This window comes from Armigeres subalbatus, chromosome 3 (assembly GCF_024139115.2).
Source record: "Armigeres subalbatus isolate Guangzhou_Male chromosome 3, GZ_Asu_2, whole genome shotgun sequence".
Classification (NCBI taxonomy): Eukaryota; Metazoa; Arthropoda; class Insecta; order Diptera; family Culicidae; genus Armigeres; species Armigeres subalbatus.
The window spans coordinates 237,512,257-237,539,135 of record NC_085141.1 but is presented as its reverse complement, the minus strand read 5'-3'; the positions used below and the strand labels follow the sequence as shown (position 1 = coordinate 237,539,135).

General features: G+C 39.2%; 1 protein-coding gene across 1 annotated transcript in view; it reads right to left on the bottom strand.

Moving 5' to 3' along the window:
* Positions 1-15,878: 15,878 nt before the first annotated feature.
* The window catches only part of LOC134221113 (receptor-type guanylate cyclase Gyc76C-like), a 273,398-nt gene continuing 262,397 nt past the window's right edge, over positions 15,879-26,879 (bottom strand). The window contains exon 16 of the mRNA XM_062700306.1: positions 15,879-18,866. Coding sequence (XP_062556290.1) covers positions 17,487-18,866 — 1,380 coding nt within the window. The 3' untranslated portion in view covers positions 15,879-17,486. The remainder of the gene's footprint in view (positions 18,867-26,879) is intronic.

Genomic DNA, 26,879 nt, shown 5'->3' with positions numbered 1-26,879 from the left:
CCTGTTTCTTTCGATCTGTCCGCCTGTTTCAAATATGGTGCATGCTCTACGTGACTCATAAAATCGATTGTGTTCAAAGCATAAGTTCTTGGTCATCCAAAAATTTCAGAAGTAAGACCTTTGGATCTCTGGATTCTGGAACCCATTTTGATGAGCTCAGCTCCAACAACATCCTTATCAGCTGTCTGATGGCATCCTTAACTTCCCTCAGGGTAGGGGCAGAATGGATCCTTATCACCATCAGTGTTGCCGGCGTGTAGGCTTTGAACGTTGATTATGCTAAAGCTGAAGAACCGGTCCTTGATCCTCAACCTGCACATTCTCTCATGAATCGGTCACCACCAGATAGCGCCTTTGAATATCGCCCATCACTATGGGGACAAGAAGGCGAGGTACGCAGCGAGCAAGATAAATCGATCAGTTGAAGATAAGTTGACGACCCTCCGTGAACTGTAAGGCTGGCGACGTGCATCTACTGACCGAACTGAATGTAGATGGATTTTGTGTACATACAATACTTTGTGAACCACAAAACGACGAGACGAGCTGGGTGGCCTAGTGGCTACCGCTTCTGCCTTATAAGCAGGACGTCATGGGTTCATTTCCAGGTTCCTTCGTTTCCGTCTGTATTTCAATCTTAGCTGTTTCTGTGTTTCACGTTTTACCAAAACGATTCATTCCTACTGTTATAATCTTCCACATTAACAATTCCAAAAACCTCACGTGGCACTCATGGGAGGTCGTCGCTGCATCTTTCTTAAGTAGGTGTTCAACATACCATCCTTCCCCTTCCTCAGCATTCGCAAGGACGTGGCCAAGACAGATCTCAACCAGGCTTCCAGAGCGCACATTGCGCATCGTGAGCCACATCAAAATTTGTTGCACGATCACAGTTAGTTCGTGTAGGTGCGATGAGATTTTTGCGGTCTCTCTGTAATTCTCTCTGTCGCATCTAGGGTGGTCGGTATTGGCCATTTTTGTCAAATACCGGTTTTCGGTATTTGATGGAGTCAATACCGGTAATACCGGTTTTTGTGAAAATTTCAGGTAGTAAAAGAAAAACTTTTGATTTGGACTTCTGGATGAAAAACAATATTTGTTGACAAACTTCGAATGTTAAAATCATTGCTTGTTGAGCTGGGCAAAGCGAAACTTAAGTAGACAATACATACTGAGCGACTCATCTCCCAATCCGCATTGGATTTTGTTAGCAATGTTGCCAACTACTGAGAATGCCCTCTCTGGTTCAACCAAAGTAGGACGAATGGTTCCAAGACCGTCGAAAATCAGTGTCAAATACTTGCCATTAAGGTCACTTCTTACGGAATCCAAGTTTCAAAGTGCTCGCGTTTTCGGGGGCACACCACTCGATGCGGAGGTGGCACACAACTGTCATTTTTGTTGATTTAGCTTCGCTGCGTCGCAGCATGCGTGAAATAAAAAAAATGACAGTTGTGCATTGCTTCCGTATCGAGTGGTGTGCCCCCGAAAACGCGAGCACTTTGAAACTTGGATTCCGTAAGGAGTGACCTTAATCCGATTCATAGTAGGAAAATTCCTTACGGATTGTATGCCAGGATCCTGGCGTCAACGTATTTGCCATAAGCAACGCAAGTGTTTTGCTTTGCTACAGTCTCTTCACAAGTTGTTCTATAACCGATAAACCAGAAAAATATTCATAGAGGCATCTTCTTCATACCGATCGCCAGGTATGGTCGTTGTCTCAGTTTCAACGATCGCATCAGGAATGATTAGACGCTTCAAGATCCCATACGCTTGCTTAATCAAAGTAGCTCTGGATGCCTTGAAGAAAATGCCAAAATCGTTTCGGATTAATTGCTTCACCGCAGAATTATTCAAAAAAGCAAAAAGATCTAAAGGCCTCACTTCAAGGATCTCTTGGATGACCAATAACTTATGCTTTGATTAAAATCTATCCTACAAGTCACATAGATTATGTAGCATATTTGAAACAGGTGAATAAATCTTTGGTTACACGTGTAGATCTGAAGGCCTTACTTCGGAAACTTTCTGGATGACCAAGAGCTTATGCTTTGAATACAATCTATTCTATGAAACACACAGAGCATTCACCATATTTGAAACAGGCGAATAGATCTTTGGTTACGCGTGTAGAACTAAAGGCCTTACTTCGGGTTTTTTTTTTGGATGATCAATAACTTATGCTTTGAACACAATCTATTCTATGAGTTACGCAGAGCATGTACCATATTTGAAACAAGAGGACAGATCTTTATAGATCTCAAGGTCTTATTTCATAGATCTCAAGGCCTTATTTCAGGAGATTCTTGGATGAGTTTGAGCATAGATCGGAACACATTCCTGGTTTCATATCACAAAAACCATGTACCATATCACGATCCATACTAGCGTACTGTGACCTACAAACAACACCAAGCGAACAAATAGGAAGACGGGGACGGGGCCATTATAAGTACCCAGTAGGCAAGGGCATAAAAAAATGTTCTAAGTCCCCAGTAGGCACCAACATATAAAATTTTCTAAGTCTAACCTATGGGTTTTTTTTTACGTCGTTTTTTTAAATAACGCGTTTTTTTACGTCAGCACCGCTTAAAAGAATCCGCGTAAAAAAAACCGCGCAAAAAAAAACGCGTAAAAAAACTTCAGTGTACTGTCGTCGCAAACATAATTCACTCCCACGTACGTCAACCCCATCAACACGTAGGCGAAGGTTTCTGCTACGCGTTGATGCTGTTGATTTGCTTGGGAGTGCTATCGAAATCACTAAATAGTCGTTTGAATCTTTGTTTACAAAAGCAGATAAGTCGTTTTGAAAATTTGAATTGTCCAATATTAATTTGAAATCCATATCAATATGAAACAGTTACGCTTGTGGCGTATGTAGTTAATATAGCCAGATTGGTTGGAGGGGAGTATTGTTTTCAATTAGTTTCCCAGCTGAATTTATGAAAAAATTGATTAACACTAGGATTCATTCGTTCAGTAAATCGTTGTACCTAAATTTTCAAATGGCTATATCTTAGCGGTTTTTCAACCGATTTTCTCAGTTCTTTCACCAACCTCTTAGCCATCTCTTCTAGTTTCTGGACATTGCAAAATATTGTATCTAGGGGTGTTCAATTTTTCACTAGAGCTGTGGAAGTAAAGCAACGGATTTAGAAAAATGCGAATTGCGAAAAATTTTGGAGATAAACTACCAAAAATGATATCTATTCATATAGTGATGATGGAAATGATAAAATAACACATGAAAGACAACACCTGGAACATAAGAACACATTTTGAGCATCCCTACTATGCATACGATGATAATTCGGTGCCTTTAGAAACCACTTTATTCTACAGGATGTATGATGCTTCAGAAAATGTTTTCAAGCATGTTGTCTACTGTGAACTTGTTAAAATAAATGTAAACTATATACGAAACATGTGTGATAATAAATTATGATGATCTAGGATCTCCGAACTGTACTGGAATTTGAATCAAATGGTATACCGAATCAACCAAGGCCTCCATGATATCCTCAGTCGCAGTATAAACCCTATTATGTCCTCCGAGTAATAGCCTTTCACCTGCGTCTTAAATCCAGGCATAGGCGATGTTGAAAGATCTCCTAATGGTCCTGGAGTATGGGTAAAATGGTCTATCGAATCAACAAAAGCTTCCATGATGCCCCTAGCCACGGTATCAACCCAATTATGTCCTCCGAGTATTTATCTTTCACTTGCGTCTCAAATCCAGGCATTCGAGTTGTTGTAAGATCTCCAAATTGTCCTGGAGTTTGAGTAAAATGGTCTATCGAATCAACCAAGGCTTCCATGATGTCCTCTGCCGCGGTATCAACCCAATTATGAACTCTGGGTCTTTGTATTTGTATATGAGATGTAGTACTTTATTCATGATGTTTATTATTTATTATTATTATAATAATCATCCGACAGTGTATGTAATGAAACTTTACTCTAGAAACCTCAATTTTAAGAACATCACTTTGTCATTCGAAGTCGAATTTCGGGCACGTCTCGTTAAATCCGATCATCGTTGATCAATCAGGTCCTAGTAATGGTGTCCTTGAGGTAAACGGAAGAAGACACTAGAATGGAACGTATAGGCAAGCATATTGATGTCCATTATCGCCAAAAAAAATAGGGGGAGGAGGGTTGTTACCCGATACACCAACAAGAACTTTGGTAAGTCTGCAAGTTGTACTCCCGGAATTCATCAATGATCATCCGCAGGCTAAACATCTAATCCGTCGTTGATCGACCATCATGAAAACCTGCTTGGTATTCGCTGACGAAGGAATCTTCTAGCGGTCTCAGTCTGTTAAACAGAATACGCGACATAATTGTGTACGCCGAGTTCAGACGGGTGATCCCTTTGTAATTGGCACACTCTAGTCGACGGTCATTGCTTTCAAAAGTTATGAAGAGAATGGTGAAACAATTCAAAAAGGTTGGTGTCTTGGTTGTCACCGTGGACGTCCTCGCGTTCTGTGGTGCCGACGTCCATACACCTCGGCCAGCTCACCTTGGGTGCTTTCTCAGGGTCGGCTTTAGACCTCAATAATGTGACCAGAAAGCATCATGTAAAACGCGGGATGCCTACTTGGATTGCGTCACTGGCTTGAAAATGGATCCTCTAAAAGTGCATTTCGCAAAAGATTTTGGACCAAAAATTGGAAAAATATTTGCAAGGTTGTGTGAATTGTAATGAATTTGTAAAACGAAGCTGAAAAATGCAGCGTCCTGTGAAACGCAGGACGTCTGGTCACATTAGACCTCACGGAAGACAGAACAACCTCCTACTTACCTGCCAACCACCGGACAACATGCCAATTCAAATAGGCAATGCTCTTTGCATTTGATAGGTGTAAAAGTTAAAATTGATGTATTCTAATTTTTATTCAACATGGGAGTGACGGGGTGGTTTGGGTTTTACCAGAGGCGTCGCGTGGTCAATTCTACAACCTGTGCACCGAGCGGTGTATTTCGGTTTTCAGTTGTTTGATGTAGCTGTCAATGTATCAGCATTAAAATTACGAGTAAGCACGGCACGCGCCGGTGATACTTTTTTTTAAAATTATATTTGTTGTAGAAAAAAAGTTAAGCATTCAATAATGTAAATTTTGACGAGTTGATAATTGTTCGTGCTTCCCGTATCAAAGTGAAATATTTTGAGAAAAAAAACCTGACCTGAAAAAGGGACCTTAAATGACACATCCAATATGAACGATCTATCTTCAACCGTGTTTCCCATATGTTTCGTCTATCTGCTTCTAAGCTAAGATGTTTATCGAATTAAGCTCAAACTAAACTTAAAGTGAAAGTGTGTTTAATTGAAAAACAAACAAATCTGGGGAATCATAATGCTTTTCAATATGACATATAAGACAACTATTCAATGAAACGGTATCTTTTAATTTTAATTCAAGTTATTTCGTAGAATGAGACAAGTCTTAATAATTATGTGTTCATAAAATTGAAATATATTAAGAATGATTAGACAGGTAATAAACATTTGTAATTAGCATCTCATACATATCAAATTTTTTTTTTATACAGATTTTTTCCGTTTTCATCAACACGGTCCGTGAGTTTCAGTTGATAAAATCGGAGCAGTGACAAAATCAGAATAAGCCTTTCGCCATACTGCCGTAATCTGAAAAAGTGACGTATACGCCATTTTCCAAAAAAGGTGTTAACGAGTACTACTCATCGAACTATTTAACAGAAAAATGGAAAACATGCATGTTGTAAAATAGCTGTTACGTCACTTTTCCAGATTACGGTAGCATACTGATTTGAGAAAGTTAACTCCTAGTGTGCCGCTGTAAACACGCTCAAAGCAGGCGATTTATTTATGTCTTATGATCACATAAATATTTTTAGGCATATATCTCAGCATAGGAAAGGACAGTTTTTTTGTAGACATATTTCAAGATGCATTCGAGGATATGTACTCCAAAATAGTTTGGACGGCCTAGAACATCCGAAAAAGTATTTCAACGATTTTTCAGTTATATCAGAACGCTACATAACAATGCAATCCGTCTTCCTGAAGTAATAAAGCCGCATCTTATCACTTTTATTTCGATGAGGGGAAGTCCTCTGTTGTTAGTTACGGTCTTATTACCGTTAGTGCTTGAAATATTATAAATACAACATTTAAGCAAAAACTAACCCAAGTTAGTTTACTTTAAAGGCTAAATCTCTAAAAATGATAGAATTTTCTTGTTGATAACAACGGAATAATTTTGTTGACGAAATCGGAGCGTGACAAAATCGGAGCGTGATAAAATCGGAACATATCTGTAATCTAAGCGTTACTCAAATATTAATTATTCTATTTTAGTTTATTTCTGAGATGAATTTTTTTCCAAAGGGCTGTTTTCATACCACGTGGACAGATGTCGAACATTTTTAGATGTGTAGGTACTTCCTCCATCAGCGTACACATCTGATCATGCAATTTTTCATTAATTTGTGTTAACCATGGACATTTTTCCTATCCCTCTACCCGCTAAGTTGTCTACATGGTATACGAATAGCTTTTGGATATTGGATTTGACGAAAAATTTCATCATAATCCCAATCACTATGAAATATTAAAACGGTTGTGATCCAATGTGCTTATTCAAAACCGGGCTTCCGCCATGGAACGCTTTGAGAGAGCAGAAAATTCATTTAATCACCGCCTCTTTTCTTTTTCTATTTTGTTCCGATTGCGCGCTCTTCAACCAAACGCGCATGCGCTGTTTGAAGCGGTATGGGTTACCACCTACTCGGTAGGCACCAAACCGATGTGCTTTTCTGCATCGGCACCAAACCGTGCACTGCAAACGATGAACGCTTTGGCTACCTATACATCGCCGATTGCGGTTAAAGCGGATGACCTACATACAAAATAATGCGTGTATGATGCATGACAAACCGTTCTCTGCTGAAAGTGCACGTGATGGACAACATGTGGCGGTGCGTCGTTTCGGGATCGTGGAGTAAAATATAACGCGCCCCCATCGTACCATTTCGGTTCCCTCATATCACATGTCGCCTGTAAAAATTCCGTGCATATTTTACGATTATGTATTTATACTCAATTGTTAAATTTGTACTAAACATATGATAAATGCACATGCTCCAAATATTTGTATAAGAATGACAAGAAATCTATTGAGAGTTTAAATGTTAGGGACAAAATTGCTACCTGTGCAGTGCACAGGTTGCACATCTGAACGCGACGCCTCTGGGTTTTACAATTTGTCTTCATATCGGTGGCGTCGTCGCTGCAGATCGTTGGGGCCCTTCGGTGAGTCGTCGATGTGGTTAAGGAGAAAGGGAAGATGGTCACGCACCTCTTGCGCACGTGATGTACGCTGTGTACACGAAAGGGCTGGCTACCTACTCGGCAGAAATCCGCCGGCTTCGATGGATGATTCGTTCGGCGACCGTTTTTTCCCCGCCCGGGCTTGGGCACTGATCCTATCAGGCGAAGGTTGGCAGGTGGCTAAGACGTTCACCACGCGTTAGTGATGCGAATGAACGATTCTTGCAATCCGTAAGCTGTTGATTCGCGAATCTGTGTGGCCGGGTTCATTGAAATCCCGGGGCACGCCGGAAAGCGACTGGGCGTGTTCCGAAGGGTCCCGTTGAGCGTTCGTGTGAATTTCTCAAACTCACTCCACTCATCGTGGGCTAGTTTGGACCTCTCTATTAGAGCGTGTAGCGTGCTCGATAAAACGGATATATTTTCCAAAATCTTCACCACAACCAAAACTTCGAGTCTACCTGCACTCTACATACCACACTTCAACCGTATTTAAACGTATTTTTTAAACGAGGCACTTTTGAGAAAACGTTATATCGGCTTCCAAACCCAGACTAGAATGAACGAGCCTTTCCGAACTCAATCTCCTCCTCCTCATTTTTTCTCATCTCTTTTCTTCTTCCATCGTATTCCTCTCCTTGTCTCGTCCATTCCCGAGCTGCCTATCTCCGGATTATGTGTTGTTGCATTTCATTTTATCTCTTTTGATAATAGGTTGCGTTTCGCGAGGGGTACAAATTTATTTTTCAGACAAATTTGAATCCAAAATAATTTCACATTCTCCATTAGATATAGGTTTTTTCTTTGTTTTTTTACAGTATAGGTTTTGTATTCGTAAGATTAACAATAGAGGTAAGATTAAATTTTAATAACAATTCAATGTTTTTATTTATTTTAATTCACAACTTTTAGTTTTTTTTAAATTTTCAATTAATGTTCCCAAAATATGTTGTGCCTTGTTTATTGTAACCGAAACCATCGGTAACAATTATCCTCTCTCACGATATGACAATTTATTGTTGGAAAACAAAATATCGGATTAACGACTTGTAATTATTTGATCAATTCTACAGCTGGATCTTTAAAATTTTGAACAGTTTCTAGGTAAAAATTCAGGTTGTCCTCCTGGGTTACTCGATTGTCGCTCTTCTGTTGTGGTCCATTTATTCTCTTAACCAAATAAGTAAATACCTCACCTTATATAATTGTCTGAACTCCCAGCTTCAATTATTAGCTGGAAAAACCTAACGATTTTTGTTAACTCATTTATTCATCTGCATTTATGTTAATCACTCATTGGACGCGTCCTCCATTGACATTCATTCAATACAAACATACATTCCATTCTCACACCTAAACTTCTACCTTTAAACTAATTATTTCCTATACCAGTGACAAGAGTATTGTTACGTCATCATGGAATTGCCTACTTTAGCATATGATCGCCTTATCGAATATGTTATATTATCAAGACATTATCAGGGTCATAGGGCATCAATGTTGAATTGAATCAACTCCGCACAATTTTCAGGGATTCCCTTAGTAGATAGTCCTGCTACTGACCATCATCGTCGTGACTCTGGTCTCCAGCGATGTGTCATGATTATGTTCTAAACTTAAATATTTGACTACCGTCCGTCACTACTCCGATTTATTCAAAAAGATCTTTAGAGATTGAGCATTTCGGTAACGGACTAAGAATTGGATGAGCATCATTGGCGAAAAGACCTTATTTTATATATTAATCTCTAATAGACGCACCTTAAGGCTAGAGATGTGAATCATTTAGGCAGACGCCAGACGCCACTCGAACAAGCATCTGTCAGAATACAGGCTGAATGAATCAACTGAATCCCGACGTCGCATAAGCAAATCGACAACCGAAAAATATTGAGATGTTCATAATCTCAAGATTTTCATTTATTCTTATATCTTTGTTTTACTTTCAGGACTAACGATATAAACCACTCGAAAGTACTGGCGAACATTACTTTCCAGGAAAACGGACGTTACATCCAAGATTTTTTTTATGTAAAGGTTATCCGACTTCGTCAGTAGATGGGAATAACCAGCGCGGGGAAACATACATTTTCAGTGCAAAACGTTAACAAACGAGCATAAATTCCATCCAAAAATCCAAGATGGCTGAGTTGGGGATATTGACAAGTCGGATAACCTTGAGTACATAAAAAAAATCCTGGTCACATCTACGCATAACAATGAAAATTCTATTTGTAGAGTGTGAACGTTGAACGAAACTGTTTACGTGAACTAGTGTTTACTCCGGTTGAATGGATTACCTATTTTTATTTGTAGAGTCTATGATTTTGTTGGTACCAAGACCATTATCGGTAGCCTGAGGATTTTTTTTGACAATATGGGCAATGAAGTGAATCAAACCCTTTGAAACCACAGACATAGCAGATCAGACCTTTGATGGAACGACATTGCTCGAGCTGGTGATCGGGCTGACGACAGTTAACACGTACGTTCGGTGCGGGAGGCTTGAATCCTGATACTAGGAAATCTAATGTTCTGTTTGATTTCGATGGACCCTCCTGAGGATCGGGGGCCGATGACTTAACGGACCCGTTGTTGTCTTCCTTTGGCTTGAGTCCCCTGTCGTTTGCCTTCAAAAACTTTGGCTTGTCTGGTGGAATCGACAAAAACAGTCGATTTTGAGTTTTTCCAGTACTCAGTTTGTCCAGTATTCGACTTCTGTTGTCGAGAGGAACTAGAATTTTGAATGGGGGGTTCTTTTGGGAAATTATATTAACAGATTTTTCAATACCGAATACTTTCTGATACATGAAAAAGTTGGACGCATCAATAAGGTATCCTGCTTCAATTAATTGGGGTAGGTCTTGAACTGGCTTCCACAACAGAGCCTTTTTGTAATCAGGTTTCGTCGTAGAATATCAAATGTTTCTCTATCATCCATGGGGCTAATCATGGATCGAAACATTTTGTCCATGTCAAAATAAAACTCCTGGAACGTTTCACCCCGTTGTTGGCGTCTCTGGTATATTCTTAAGCGCACTAGGGTATCCAGTTCTGGATGCACGAAAGTTTTTCGAAGCTCGTTAATTAAATGTTGCAAATTAATCAATCGACCGCTAGTCCTCATTGGCATGTACCAGTTCGCTGCCGGTCCCGGTAATTATGAAAATATAAAAAAATAAAATATATGCAATTATGATCGCTTAATTTATTTAGTTTATGAAAACAAGATAAATTAAAATATAAAATTTGGGGGACTAATAACATCGCATTTTTAGGTACCAAACATGTGCATGAGCTCGGAGGATTAAATAAAAACATCTGCTGGAGACATATTTCAAGGCAGGGTTGATTTGTAAGTCGTGGTTCATTTGGTAAATAATTTAAAAACAATTATGTCCACTAAATTGCGTTGATATCGTGGCTGAAGACATCATGGCATCCTTGGTTGATTCGGTAGGCCATTTCTCCAGGACAATTTGGAGATATTACAACATCTCATATGCCTGGATTTGTGACGCACGAGAAAGACAAATACTCGGGGGACGTAATTGAGTTGATGCCATGGCTAGGGACTTTATGGAACCCTTGGTTGATTCGGTAGACCATTTGATTTAAGCTCCAGAATAATTTGGAGATCTTCCAACATCTGATATGTCTGGATTTGTGACACAAGTGAAAGACAAATACTCGGAGGAAATAATTGGGTTGAAACTGCGGGTAGGGACATTATGGAAGCATTCGTTGATTCGGTAGGCCATTTGTTTCAAACTCCAGGACAATTTGGATATCTCTCAACATTTTTTTTTTGTCCTTATTAGCGAGACTTTCAGCCCTGGACTGGCTCGTCTCGACAATCTTTCAGCATCTCATATGCCTGGATTTGTGACGCAAGTGAAAGACAAGCTAGAGACTTCATGGAAGCCTGGTTGATGGTTGATTCGATAGACCATTTAACTCAAACTCCAGGACAATTTGGAGATCTTACAACAACTTATATGCCTGGATTTGAGACGCAAGTAAAAGACAAATACTCGGAGTACATAATTGGGGTGATACCGCGGCAGAGGACATCATGGAAACCTTGGTTGATTCGATAGACCATTTTACTCAAACTTCAGGACAATTTGGAGATCTTACAACAACTCAAATGGCTGGATTTGAGACGCAAGTGAAAGATAAATACTCGGAGGACTTAATTGGATTGATACCGCGGCTGGGGGCACCATGAAAGCCTTGGTACATTCAATAGACCATTTTATTCATACTCCAGGACCATTTGAAGATCTCTATGCCTGGATTTGAGACGCAGGTGGAAGACAAATATTCGAAGGACATGATTGGGTTGAATCCGCGGTTGGGGACATCATGGAACTCTTGGTTGATTCGGTAGACCATTTGATTCAAATTCCAGGACAGTTCGGAGATCCTAGTACATCATATTTTATTATCACACATGTTTCGTGTATAGTTTACAGATTATAGAAAACATTTTCTGAAGCTTCATACATCCTGTAGAAAAAAAATACCGAATTATCATCGTATGCATAGTAGGGATGCTCAAAATGTATTCTTATGTTCCGGGTGATGTCTTTTATGTGTTATTTTATCATTTCCATCATTACTACATGCATAGATATCTTTTTTGGTAATGAAATATATCTCCAAAATCGCATTTTTCTAAATCCGTTGCTTTATTCCCACAGCCCTAGTGAAAAATTGAACCCTAGATACAGGGCCGGATTTATGGGGGAGGGGGTCGTGGCCCCGGGCCTCCACATATCTAATGTACCAAAACCAACCTTTTTTGAACATTTTGGGGCCCCCACAAGCTGTCGGCCCCGGAGTCCCCTTTCGGCTAAATCCGGCCCTACCTAGATACCATATTTTGCAATGTCCAGAAACTAGAAGAGATGGCTAAGAGGTTGGTGAAAGAACTGAGAAAATCGGTTGAAAAACCACTGAGATATAGTCATTTGAAAATTAAGTTGCAACGATTTTCTGCACGAATGTATCCGCGTAAGTTTTTTAGCGAATAAATCCTAGTGTTAATAACCCTAGCAGCACAATTGAGACCGTTTTTGTTGCTGCAACTCTAATGTGACCGAATTCATTTCCATGTAGGTAACAGAAATCTTAATACCACATGTGTGCTGCTCGGGAACGTTAGTAAGTTTTAAAATACAGATTTCCGAAATATCTTCACACATTCTTCATATAAACTTAAAAGGAGTTTGGCATCATCAGAATGTTGACGGATTTTAATAAATCGAAGCATCAAATAGTATGGAATAAGAGTAAAGAAGGGTCTCCGGGCCTTCTTTCAAAAATCCGGTTCTTGGGTGACTCCGTGGATGTTCTATCCTTTATATTTTCATTTAGTTTTTAGATAATCATTGACAACAGTGACATTAATGATCTATGGTTGATAACATGTACGGAAAAAAAGCACACCTGTGCTTTGAGCTACTTTTTGTTGCATGCAAATGTCGCACGCAATTGATGCTTTCTAAGCTTGTTTAGTAACTGATGTTAACGTATTGCAACGTTTTTGAAATCAAAGCTCATTCGAAGATGTGTATTAGTAAGCGTAATGTTCTATCAAGTTAGGCTGGTTTTGAAATACCTATGTTTTTAATTATTCCATGCCTCATGATCCTTCAACATTATTTGAAGTTGTACGTTCCACCGCCGTTGGAGGTGACAATGGGTGGATAATTCATTATATTTATTTAGACTTCATTTATACATGATAATAACATAATAGAACTAATATCAGATTGATTAATATGTAAGGGTACAATATTTGCCAGTCGTAAGTAGCTTTGATTCCCGGTTGGCTCGAGGTGATCTTGTAGGTTGGAATTATTGTGCTTTGCCAAACAATATACAAAATTCGAGCATTGTTTTTCATCGAGAGCTCCTAATCAATATCAAGTAATCATGTCTAATGAACAGCTTGAAGTCGCTCGAAGTGGATCCCGTCTCGCCCGTGTCGATGGCAGAAACTTTGAGCGACTTCAACCTGCTGTGAGAATCTGAGAATGCATCTTCCTCATCTTCCTAGAACAAGATGGAACCCCTGTGAACGGGACAACAACAACATACTCTTAAAGGAACTTTTGGTTACTTGGGATCATTCCCCCAAAGGCGTCGTCGTTTGCGTGGGCTGTTGGCTAGCGAGCTGCAGGCCCCTGATCCTGTGGTTCGCTTCTTCAAAGGTGATGTTGAATTTTATTTGGGTATTTGTCATGGCAAGTTTGAGTCCATCAAGAAGGATTTGGGGTACAGGTGTCCGAATAAAGAGGTTTTTCGAAACAGGTTGCTTCACTTGGGTGCTCGGCTCCAAATCGTTAAAAACTACGCCGTGGGAGAAAGCCAACCAAAGGTGGCAAAACATTTTTCAGCCTTCCATCCCAGGCTTTGCTGTTCCGCGTCAGGCAGAGAGTACGAGAGCGGTAGAAATTACCGATTACTATCGTCGGCCCTAACGGATGGCCGATTGGAATGTAAAAAAATATTCTGGGAATGATAAAGGCACAGGGCTGAACTAATTCTTGAACACAGTCCACCATTACGCAGAATCAGAACAGGAGAGATCCGACAAAGGAACTTGCTCTTCCCTGTGTTTGTGAAGAAGAAGAAAAAGTCAAAGAAGGAGATGAAAAAGGCAAGTGAAGAAGAAAGAAGAACCAAGGAGAAAGAAAGCGAGAGACCCTCCGTATAGCCGCTACTGTGCTGCCGCCGACGAAGGGGCCCCTCAATGAGAGCAGTGAGTTGACCAGTGCCGTAGCGAGGAAGAGTGATAAGGTCAGAGTTGAATATAATTTTTTTAATTGGAAATATTTCTTCATTTCTCTTATTATCTATCTAAAATCCGAAGCCAAATAGAAGTATTCTGCTCCAGGCCGCCCTGCCGGGGCAAAATTATAAAGGTGGATGCTCAGTGTAGGGTTCTATTGACGTCATAGTGGATGATGGGCACTAATGCACGGAAACGGTGATACAGGGGAGGGCTGTCAGAAGGGACTGGGGAGAGGGACACTCGAATAAGAGGAGTGAAGAAGACGTGCAAGGATCCGGATTCATAGCAATCGCTAAGTTGCGGACCGGACAGGATAACGACGAGGGCCCAGGACACTACACTCAGGACTTTCAATATATAAAGATCTTGGACGTTCAATCATCTTTCTCTTTCAAGCGCATGGGAGGATAGCATTTATGTTTTCGTCGGGAAACGCTTCCGAAGCGTGCATTTAGATTTGAATTCCGGGAGGCTTGTCCTTAAATGTATACCGTCCGGTGTTCGGGTAACAAAAATGCTGTTACTGTGTCACATTAATTCATTCGTAACAAAAATCAACCAAAATGCTGCCAGCATTGCCAGCAACCCATCCACTCTAGCAGAACCTGCTCCGAAAATAGAAGAGCTACTAAAATCATTACCATTCTGAGGGATGCAACTTAATCAGAATATAACAATATTGGCTACTTGTCATAAAACGAGTAAATAACCACAAATTTTAGAAAGTTGATAACGTTTCTGTAAGTATTTTTTTTATTGAAAGATGCGAAATTTCTAAACAATTATTAAAACGCAACACTATTCATATTTTATATATTTATTGTTGATTCTGATAATAAATACACATTTCATACAATGCAGCTCCTAGTTAGACCAATGTACATTATTGTGTGACGAAATCTTCCTACTTTGTTTGAAAATTGAAACTTTCTGCATATGAACCAGCAATAATACACTTCTAAAAATATGAAACTAGATGATACCTAGCTCATTAAGCTAATGTAACAGACAGGTTTGCTTCTCCGAAGACAATCAATTCGCATTCAACACGAGGAAAGAAATGTCAAGATCGCTTGACTACGTTATTTTTTGTAATCTGTTGCAGTGTGCTAATGAGGAAAACCAGCGAGATTCTGGTTCGGGGGAGATACTTCTCATGATTGCTACATAATATTCCTAAACGACTATTGATGACCAGATTCAATCAAATAAAACCGAAAAAAAAATCCGCTTTCCGTCGGCGAAAAGATGGTAACCATGATTGTTTTTGATTTTTATGTTGTCTATGCAGCGCTGTTGCCATTCCCGTGGTGAAGGGAGGAATAAAGGTCGCCACATAATAGTTTTATTTTTTTATTTTTTGTGAATCATTTTTCTTCGATTTCTCTAGAAACGTGACTTCCCATGCGATCACTACACTTCTAATTTTAAAGTACACACATATCTTGAAGATTCACATCAATTGAATGGCCGAAATAATCTACTCATTTTTCAGCAACTTTGATCTATTTTTGTTAAAACGCACATGTATTATAAAACCATTCGTTCTTTTTATAACTGTACATTTTATTAAATTGTTTTCAATTTTTGAATATTGTTGAATATGTGTCGCGTTGTGGCCAAATAAGAAGTCAACTTGAAAGAATGGAAGAAATATTGTGCCTTACTTTAATGTTATTTGGCTGGTTCCACAACATCTGATAGTCTATTTTACAAAACATCTAAGCGCATCTGATCGGTTTCTTTTTCAAAAAAAAAAATGTAAACGAAGACAGTTGAACAAAATCAATAATTTCATTCTGCTACACAGTTTTCTTAATTATTTAACATACATTTTTGCTATGATACATTTAGTCAGAACGAAACGCATCTTGATTTCCAAGCCGGACCTTTGAAACAGGACGACTCGGTACACTTTAAAACCCCTAGTTGTAATGTTATCAATTAATTTTATCCTACTTCACAGCCTGTGATTCTTTAAAACTATGCAATGTTTGTAATGAACGAATAGAAAGTCCTGATTGATGTTTACTTATTTTGTTATTCATTCCCTCAATCACTTGCAATCCAAAAAAGAAACCGAATTTAAAATTGTCTTTTGACAATGTTCATTTTCTTTCCTTTTAATCATACAATCTCTGCTTTATTGATTGCTATTTTAGTTTTGATGGGTTTTCTTTTATTAACTTTCGTATGTGTTTTGTTTTCAACATGGCACTTATTTTCTCACATGATCCTAATTTGTGGTTTGCTTTTCTTGTTTTGTTTTGTAAGTCTCTTAAGAGCTAAAACTGTTTTGCTTCACCGTTTCGGCGAAATTAGTGGCACAAAAGAACGCATATCGAGTTCAAACAGAAAACTGCGGAAATGTTGCACATTTGTTTTAAATCCTTCAGATCTTTAATATTTAGTTTGTTTCCATGTGTGGATTGTGCAGCGGGAAGAATATACCAAAAATAACGCAAGATATTTTCCATTCTTTAAATGGATGGGGTGTGAAACGATTTTGGTCAAATGGAATAAGATGATGAATGTTTCAATATCGATGAGATTGACCTGAAGAGTTTATTTTTTCAGAAACAGAAGTACATTGTTTCTCACTGAATCACATATCACATACATGGTTAAACACTTTAGCATGGATATTTTCTAAAACCCATTTTTTGTGACATTTCACACAACACACTTTCTATACATATTGTTTAGGCTTTCCAACGAATCAACTTAAAAAGAATCAAATTATTTCACCAAATAGTGGTGCCGCCTTCCTAGAATTGCGTCATGACAGCAACAATATATGCTTCGATATACCATTTTCTTCACAACTTTCAAGACCAATGGCCGATCGTTGCAAATTCCATAGTGATCAACTAGGCTTTTTTGCAAGCAAATTGGTTTAAGATTTCTATATAAAAAGTTGGCTAATATCTTTTTTAGATTTCGTGCACACACATACGTACCCATACATACACACGGACAGACAGAAATTTGTACAGTTCGTAGAACTCACACACATTGGTTCGTTTCTGGAGAGAAATGATAGCCATTCGAAACAACTTATTTGTACGAGAAAGGCAAAAACATTGGAACTTGCAGCACGAGAAAGGATAAATGTAGAACTCAAGGCCAAATGACACCGAAACAATTTTAAGTGGCCTGAAAAAAATCGGCGCAGTCTAAATACTTATTTCCGTAAACAGTCAAACACATGTCCTCAAACATGTGATTGGCTGTAGAGGTCTCTTGGTCAATCCCGTCAAACATTGAAAACCACTTTAACGAAAATTCAAAATTACAAAAAAAAATTCACTTTACATTTTAGACTTCCTCCTGTGTAAACCACGTGCCGCATCAAACCATACTTTCCTTCTCCGGTGTCGACTGTAGTTCCCCAAAACCCGTCACTCCGGCCACACCCACCGGCAACACTCCCACCTTCCGCAAACTAGACTCACTCGTTTTAAACCCGATTATACCGACCAGCCACGACTTTATAGATCCGCGCGTAAGAGATTTTTTGCTGCAACTGTCCTCGTCCGGTGCGCCAACGTTCTCCAACGAGTACCACCGCTTGTGGGTGCTGAGGCTATCTTCCTGCCCCGGGGTCACCAGCGAGGTCTGCCGCATCAACAGCGGACAGTGCGAGTCCTCATTGTTTCCAATGGAACCGTTGCAGTTGTTGTTCAGATACTTGTGGCCGTCCCCCTGGATGTAGTCCTCCGGTACCGTCGTTATGATCATCTTCGATGACCGGTCTTTGTCGATCGATTCGCTGCTGATCGTGCTGACTCCAGCATCCAAAGATTGTGAGCCCTTCTGCACCATGCGAGGTTTCCTTTCCAACTTAATACTTTCCAGCCGCTTCCGGACATCACTGGGGAACGGATCCAACGAGCGGCTCTCCCGCAGGAATGTCCCCGTGGTGTTGATGTTGTGGTAATCATCCGTAGACGCGATGGAACGGAGCTTATTCCTAACTCTCTTACTGCTATTGTTAAAGATGACTTTCTTCACTAGACTATCACTAGAATGGGTTTTATCTATTGCATTTTGCTGTTCTAAAGTACTTTGGGAGTCGTCATTGATGCACAGTGGAATTCGATCCAGCTTTCGCTGTTGGGCACGGGGCGAGTCTCGCACCGACGGTTCAAATGACGAACCATGCAGACTGTAATTGCTTTCGAGATCTTTCAGCGCACTGGACTGCCTTCGGCTGCCAGCAGTGTAATTAGCGATTGCGATGATACTAGGCTGTCGCGAGTCGTAGGTCAGCCGTGGAGATCGTCGTGGCCTACAAAACAGCGGCGGAGGTAGATCCTTGTAGTCGACTGGCATCTTCTGGATGGCTCGATCGGTCGCTGCTTCCAGCCAGTATGTCATCACTTCACCTTTCCCTTTCATCGAGATGAGGCCCCGTTCGACCACGACGTAGCCACCAAGCCGGTCAAGCGCTTCCTTACACTGACCTGATATGTGAATTTTAAGCGCTTCACCGTTGGATTCCATCCGCGATGCCGTGTTGACTGTATCGCCGAACAGACAATACCTGGGCATGGTAAGTCCCACGACACCGGCCACAACCGGACCGGTGTGTATGCCGATTCGCAGCTTAAGTGTTTCGTTTGGACGATGTGAGATTCGATGCGACCTTACGGCTTGCAGCAGTTCCAAGGACATCGAGGCTATTTCCCCTACGTGTCGGTTTTCATTGGCGATTGGAAGACCAGAGACCTGCAAAACAGAAATATATTGAAAAGAAAAGCGTTAATACTGGAATTTATAACATTTTATCTGAAATAAGAGAGTCCTTATGCCTAATCTTTATAGATTCTCAAAAAGATAATTTTTGAGTGATAAGCCTGAAACCCCTGAAACCTCTCTTCTTGGTTTCATTTGACTACATTATGATTTTTGTATAGTCTATTATTTCATTTTATAACGATAATTTAAATTTAATTAAATTGAAAGTAGAATTAGGCCTTAATTGAACCAAACCTGAAATAAATGATTACCCATCCCGGATTTATTTGGAACAAAAGTCATGGTTTAAAGCAGCAGAACAGTAAAGGTGAATATTTAGCATTTCACTCAAACACGTAAAATTCGATCAAAGTTTGCAATATTTTTCTGCACAGGAAAGTACAGACTTCAGACTTTTGAATTTGGTATTTGAGACATTCTTACTATTACGCGTATGTGACGTTTATGCTAATAGCATCGGTAATGGTTTGGGTATAGACCTATGCGCCGAAGTACTTTAGAAAGGCGACGGCGTAAAGCCATTTTTACACCGGCGGCGGCAGCGTCGGCGGCGTCACGCCGTAAGCAATATTCGGCGGCGGCGGCGTGAATCGGCGTGAAGAACTTTGAGCATACCGTCTTCGGGGGTGGCAATGGGTCAAATGGGGGTGAGAATGGGTCACTGTTTCAACTACTTAGAATGCTTGTAGAATGGAGTGAATGTATCTGAGGCCAAGAAGACTAAAATATAAGAGACCTTTTTGAACTATTTTACTCTACGACCTCCAAGCTGCCGGTGAGAGCTATGACCCATTCTCAAATTACGCTGCAAGGCATATGATTAAGGTGACCAGACGTCCCGCTTTTTCGCCATTTCTCGGTTTACAATTTTATTTCGTCCAAAAATCTCGCGAGTTTAAGGAATTTTGACAAGCCTGCTTTGGTGTATTCTAGGGATCCTAGTCAAATCCTCATAGACACAAGAACGAGGAAAGATTCAATTGAATATCTGCTAAAAGAGCTTTAATAAGTGAATTGAAAGGTTTGAACGTGCTATTGAGGAATATTTTACTCAATGTGCAACAATAACAATGCTTCTAAAGTGAAGAACTGAAATCATTTCAAAATTTACAGAATTAATAAATTTTCGAGATTTTTCGACTAAAGCCTGTACACGTTATATTTCGGACAGTTCGATAATGCTCAATCGATTTATCGCCATTTCATCAATTTAGACGTGAGCTAAACATGCTGAAAGCAGCACACAAACCGTAGAGATTCAGCTGTCATGTAAATGGATTGTCTCCGTAGTTTGTAAAAATGTTTAAAAATCGCGTTAGAAGATGGGTGTCCGAAATTTAACGTGGACAGGCTTTATACAGTCTGAATTATTATAACAAATTTTTAAATGTTGTCCAACGTTTCGACATCGGGTTCGATGTCTTCTTCTGGGAAAACAATGGTTTGCTATTTGTTACGGAACGCCCATCATACTTAACAAAAAGCGATCAATATTTTTCTCCTGGAAGAAGACATCGAACCCGATGACGAAACGCTGGACAAAATTTAAAAATATGTTCTAATAAATCAGACTGCATTGCCGAAAAATCTCGAAAGTCAACACTACAGTAGAAGTCAACTACTAGAAATAATTTAAAAAAATAATAATGGTCCTTTGGCCCAATTTCTGCCAGTTCTGAAAGGATAGTTGGCTAAAGATCTCTGAATGTAGGATCCCTAGCTCAACAATTCCAACTTACATCGTGTTCGTATGTTTATTATTATTTTAGTAAAAACTTTACTTGAAATCTAAGCAAGTTCGACGAATTTTAAGTAGCTCGTATCTTTTTTTTGTTTCAAGCTTATGGAAAAATTTATGATAAATCGTCTGTCAGTTTGCGGGGAATAATAAAAAACCTGAGAAAGATGTAGGCATTTTAAGCAAATTTGAGCGCTCTGCCTAATTGCATAAAACGAACAATACGATCATTTTGAATGTTAGCTAAAAGAATCATGCAACCAATACAAATAAATTTAACCTTCAGGAACTTGCACCGTTGTAAAAAGTTGAACAGATTCATTCACAAGAGAGGTGAGATTGTGTGATTGATCCAGAACTAAGCGAGTCCCAGTGGGGTTTATCAATTTTAAAATTTTGACTTAAGCACATTTTAAATAAAAACAAGGATTTAACAATTTTTTAGGGATTGCTTCGGAAATTCTTTCACGGAGCCTTTGGGAATTGGGAATTCGAAACCTTGTTCCCTTCGGAACCTTCCTTTAGAAGAAAACCTTCGGAATTTGATTTAGGATTTATATTAAATTCCTTCGGGAATTTCTAACAAAAATTCTTCCAGTAATTCCTCTAAAAAGTTATTTTTGGTATTTTTTCGAAATGTTTTTCTGGAATTTATGTTGACAAAGTGATCGTGCGAGAGATCGACGCCCACCGCGGGCACTCCATCGAGACAGGCGGAGAGAAGAGAGTGCTCATCGGTTCCCCTTGCTCATAAAACGTCGCTCGGTTAGATACACGAGTTGGCGAGCAGAAGACGGGTGAGCTTCAGTGCCAGCACATCAAACTTTGGTCGGTGTCCAATCTAGGGTGTGGATAGTGCAGCCTGTAAGGCACTAGGTGGTCATTGCAACAATAATATCCAATCGTTAATCACCAGACCAGAATCGAAACGTAAATTCGCTGTCAGGAAGTTTGTGCCGGTAGACAATTAAAGGCAGGTCAAGCCACGCGCTTTGGCGTAACATCGTGTAACAGTGGACGATCAATTTTCTGGATAAAGTGTTCCCATAACCGCTATCAAACACCCGTGGCGCAGAGTAGGCGAATTGCTGGCCTGGACACCTACCCTCGCGCAATAAAGTTAAAGTTAGAGAACCGGAAGCCCCTTATTAGGGGCCTTTTTCTCTTACTTCGTTTCGTTTGATCAAGGGCACGTGAAGGACATTCGTGAGTGCGTCGTTCTCGCGGCGCAGGATCATCGTGGCATCGGTCAGCGGTCTTTGCGGCACGCCAGGTGACTGTGGCGACATCGCGGAATAGCTCACAGGTGCCACAACAAGCCAGAGCTGACGAGCTTTGGTATGCTGATGACACTCGCGTCGAGCATGCGGCGTGCAGAAGAAAATCCCCAGTGCAATTGCACCTACCTACGCACAGCCCGTTTCAGTCGACTAAGGCGGTGACGGTGGCGGCGCCGAAGCCAACGGGGTTCGGGGTGCGTAACTCAACGTGAGTAATGTTATATTAGATATAAGGGAAGGATAAAGGAAGCAGGAATCAGAGTGCGTGTTGGCTCTTGTTTCGGACGACAGAACAATCGCGCGATTTGCCGAAATTTTGTGTTTTGCATTGCGCGGCTGGTAATAAAGTTAATTAGTTCAGTGCGTGTTGGCTCTTGTTTCGAACGGCAGAACGATCGCGCGATTTCCCGAAATAATGTGTTTTGCATTGCGCGGCCGACAATAAAGTTAATTAGTTCAGTGCGAGTTGGCTCTTGTTTCGGACGGCAGAACGATCGCGCGATTTGCCGAAATTTTGTGTTTTGCTTTGTTTTTCCTTAGGACGGTTCGTAAGTAAATTGATGAATATATTTTATTATTTTTTATTATTTTTACAGCATATACTGTTATTGACAAACGCTCTATATTGTCGAATAGAGCTCCCTATTATTCACCTTTCCCACTAACACAAATTTTCCTTTCCGAGACATCTATGAAGGTAGTATGGGTTCCCTGCATCTTCACTAGTAGATGTTGAACTAACATTCCTTCCCTTCCTTCCGTGATTGTAAGGACATGGCCAGGTATACAACTGCTACTGTATAGGAAAAGGTACTAATCCCAAGTATAATCACAATCACATATGCTATGCTATGCTAAATGTTTTTCTGGAATTTATGTTTAACTTTCTTCAGGAATTCTTTCCGAATTTCCTATAGGAATTCCTTCGGACATTCCTCCGGAAATTTCTTTAGCAACTCTTCCAGAAATTCCTGCAGAATGTAGATCTTAGAAAATTTCCTTTAAGAATTCTTTCGGGAATATCTTCTGAAATTCTTTTGGGAAATCTTCGGAAATTTCGTTTATAAATTCCTCATTTTTTTAATCCATCGTTTAAGTGTTTTTAATTGAAAATAAGTTTAACACTCAAATACCTTTTTTTCGAAAATTCCTTTAAAAATTGCTCCAAATCAGAATTCGTTCCGGAATTATTCCTGCAGGAATTTTGTGCGGTTCACAGAAAAAATCCTAAGAAAGTTCTATAGGAAAAATAAATAAAAGGGCTTTCCGGAGGGTTTTCTGAAGGAATCTTTGGATGAATGTCCAAAAATAATTCCTGGTGGCTTTTCCAAAGAGTTTTTCAAAGAAAATCCTGGAGGGATCTCTGACTCATTTCTTGAAAGAATAACCAAAAAAACCTGAAAAGATTTTCGAACAGAATTTTAAAATGAATTACTGAAGGAATATCCTAAGGAATTCTGAATGAAACTTACAAAGGAATTTTGAATGGATTTTGCAAACAAGTAGCTATTGGAATATAAATAAAAAATTCTATATTTCTCCAAAAAAATCTCAGAAATTACGGACAGCACAAAACAACTCAATTTTGACTTTAGCAATTGCGGATATAAACCGTTCCGATAATTATAAATACACTAAGATAAAGTCACCAATTGAAATACCGTTTGTTATTCAATGAAAATGTCGATACTTCCTATAAATTACATCCTAGTCATCCAAGTGATGTATAAGTTCCGATTTTTTTGCTTAAAATTAGGAAAATATGAAGCTTTGATTTTTGACCAAAATTTGTTTTTGCACAGAATGGGTTATTTTTGGAACGTGTTTTTTGGTAAATTACCTAGAAAAGAACTTATAATATAATTTTCAATACAACGCTTAATAATGTATGTCTTTTCGCATTAACGACGAGATCTGGCTGGAAAATAATTTCAATGACATGAAAATTTCGAAAAACCACAAAAAATAATAGCAGAAAAACACGTTGTGCAAAATCCTCGAAACATTGCGAAAGAAAAAATATAGAACGTAAAGAATTTAGAATATAAGAAATTAGAATATTATTAGAATATTAAATAGAATGTTAGGCTATATGTAGCCATAAAACAGTAAATTATTTGAATTTTTTAATTATTTTTCAAATTATTGGAACGGTCTATATTTGGATTTTCTCAAGAATTCCTTGGGAATTTACTACAGGAGTTCCTTTGAAAATTTCAAAGGACTTTTTTTTCGTAAATACCTCAAATAATTTCCTAGGAAATATATTTAGGAATTATTTCGGTAAGTCATCAAGAAACTCATTCTAGTAAACCTTCAGAAATTCGATCGGGAATTACTCCTCCTTAAAATACTTCCACAAATAAAACCAGGTTTTTCTTTGAAATTTCCCTCGGGAATTGCTTCAGAACTTCTTAGGCACCTAGGAAATTTTTTGAAGAATTTCCTGGAAATTCCTTCAAAATTTCTTCTAAGAATAATTCGCCCTTCATACAGCAGTGCATTGAAAGCAGAATGGTGATTAAATTCGACTGTACTATTTGGTGGAACCGTATGCAGAGCAAGACTCAAGCCAGGATGGTGGATAACTGCATAAATACATAGGTAACTGTACCAGATTTGGCCATGTTCCTAATTTGCCCAATTTCTCCCATAACTCCGAAAATAAAACAGGGTTCAGGGTTGGCCAAATTAGGCACTAAGGTGGCCAAAACCGGCACACTTGCCCTACATACTTTTGAAAATTCCTACAAAATTTCTTCGAAAATTATTTTAACAATTTCACTGAACCTTTTCCAGGTATTCCATAAGATATTCCATTTCCTCGGAAATTCATCTAGTAATTCCTTCGGAATTTCCTTTCAAAATTCTTGGACGAATTTTCTGATATCAGATATAATTTACTTACCCCATCCGTATGTCTTCCTCTCGGTGTTGTCTCCCCAAGGAAATGTGTCTTTGTCCCGTTACAGATGTGAAACATCACCAAGAATGCACCCTAAATTCCTTTCCCTTCCTACTGTATTATTGTATTCCCTAACCTCAACTAAACCGCGAGTCTTTCGGTTCCTCAAAACTAACCCTATGCTATATATAATAGCCCTGTTTGTCTGTCCGGTGACTAGCCAACCAGACGCAGCACACGGGGAAATTTCACAAAAAAAATAAAATATTCGACACTTCAATTCTTTTTTACTATCAGATGCAGAAAACTAAAGCAGTGACAACCTTAGACAACCAGACACAGCATTTGATGAAAAAAATCACAGACATAAGACGTTGAAAATTTTGATTTTTTTTAATGCATGAGTTAAACAACCGTTTATATTGACAAAAAAACACTTGCCACGGGCGCTACTGCGTCCACAAATAAACTAGTATATAAGAATCATAAAATGTATAGAAAAATATGATTTCGGCTCCGTAACGCTTCATGGCAATTTAGCCTACCAAATAAACGAAAGATTAAAAAAAATATAATTTCCTCCTAAAGGAATTACCGATATTCTTAAATTTCTTAAATAATTTCTTTGAACATTCCTCCAAGAATTTCTTCGGAATTTTCTTCAGGGATTGCGTCAGAAAATTCTCCAGAAATTACTAAGGAGATACATCCAGAAATTCCTCAAGACTCTAATAGTTTTCTTTATATGTTCCTGAAAAACTTCCTCCAGGACTTCCTTTGTAAATTATTTCAAGAAAATTTATATGGGAATTGTTTATCCAAATAAAGTATTTTATTGGTCTGTTGGATTACACTGTTGAAAGGAGATTATCTCTATCCCGCGGGCTTCGCGTAAGTGTCTCTGCTCTGCCTTGGAAATTCATCTAGTAATTCCTTCGGAACTTTCTCCGCAATTTCCTTCAAAAATTCTAAGACGTATTTTAGAATATCTCGAATTGCTAGAGCCATTTCCAAAGGCACTCCTATAGAAATTATCGACATTCTCAAATTTCTTGAATAATTTCTTTGCTCATTCTTCCAAGAATTCCTTAAAAATTTTCTCCAGGGATTCCTTCAGAAAATCCTCCTGAAATACGGGGATAAATCCAGAAAGTCCTAAAGACTAAGAATTTTCTTCATGTATTTCTTCAGAACTTCCTCCAGGACTTTTTTTTTATCTTTATTAATGTGTCCTCCAGGACTTACTTCGGAAATTATTTCAGGAAAACCAAGAAATTTCTTTGAAACTTTTTTATCAATATAAATCAAAACCAGTTTTTTTCAGAACATTTCTGGCAATTTAAGTACAAGGAGGAGTGAAGGAAATGTTCAATTTGGTGGGTCACATGCCCCATCGTGCTTTAGCTTTTTCATTCGTATATCACGAAGCCTATAACAATGATACTCCATGCCCAGGGAATTCGGCGGCGTGGAGGCAACCGGCGTATGGCGCGCCGCCGACACCTTGACCGGCGTCGGTGTTTGCCAAAAAGTGTTGGCGGCGGCGGCGCACAGGTCTACTGTGGCATATAATGCTGGAACATGGCTTTTCGGTCAAGCTCAATAGGCTGATTCGTACGTCTGGATGGATTCAAATCTAGCGTCAGAATATCTGGTAAATCACAAGGGGTGAGTCATCCGATTCGTTCATGACGTTAAATGGATTAAATCTTGATGCGATGCTCTCTCTAATTTACTATTCAACATAGCTCTGGAAGTTGCAAACTCTGTCAAAACTTACTTGGTGGTTTGCGCTCCATTGCGTCCGCTCCGTTCTGCGTTAAATCTTGTTCAAACTCAGGATTAGATCTAAACCCGCAAGTTGCTTGATTTTGATGTCTGTGCTTGCAATGCATGTACGTGATTTGTTGGTTTAGCAATTTATAAACTTTTTATCAATTATCGATAACAAATAGTTAAACATCAGCGGATTTTCAGATAAAAAAATAAAAATGCTGCCAATGCTGAGTCAAACGGTAGTAGCTTAAAATTGCAATGGTAGAAGAGAAATAAATTCACCG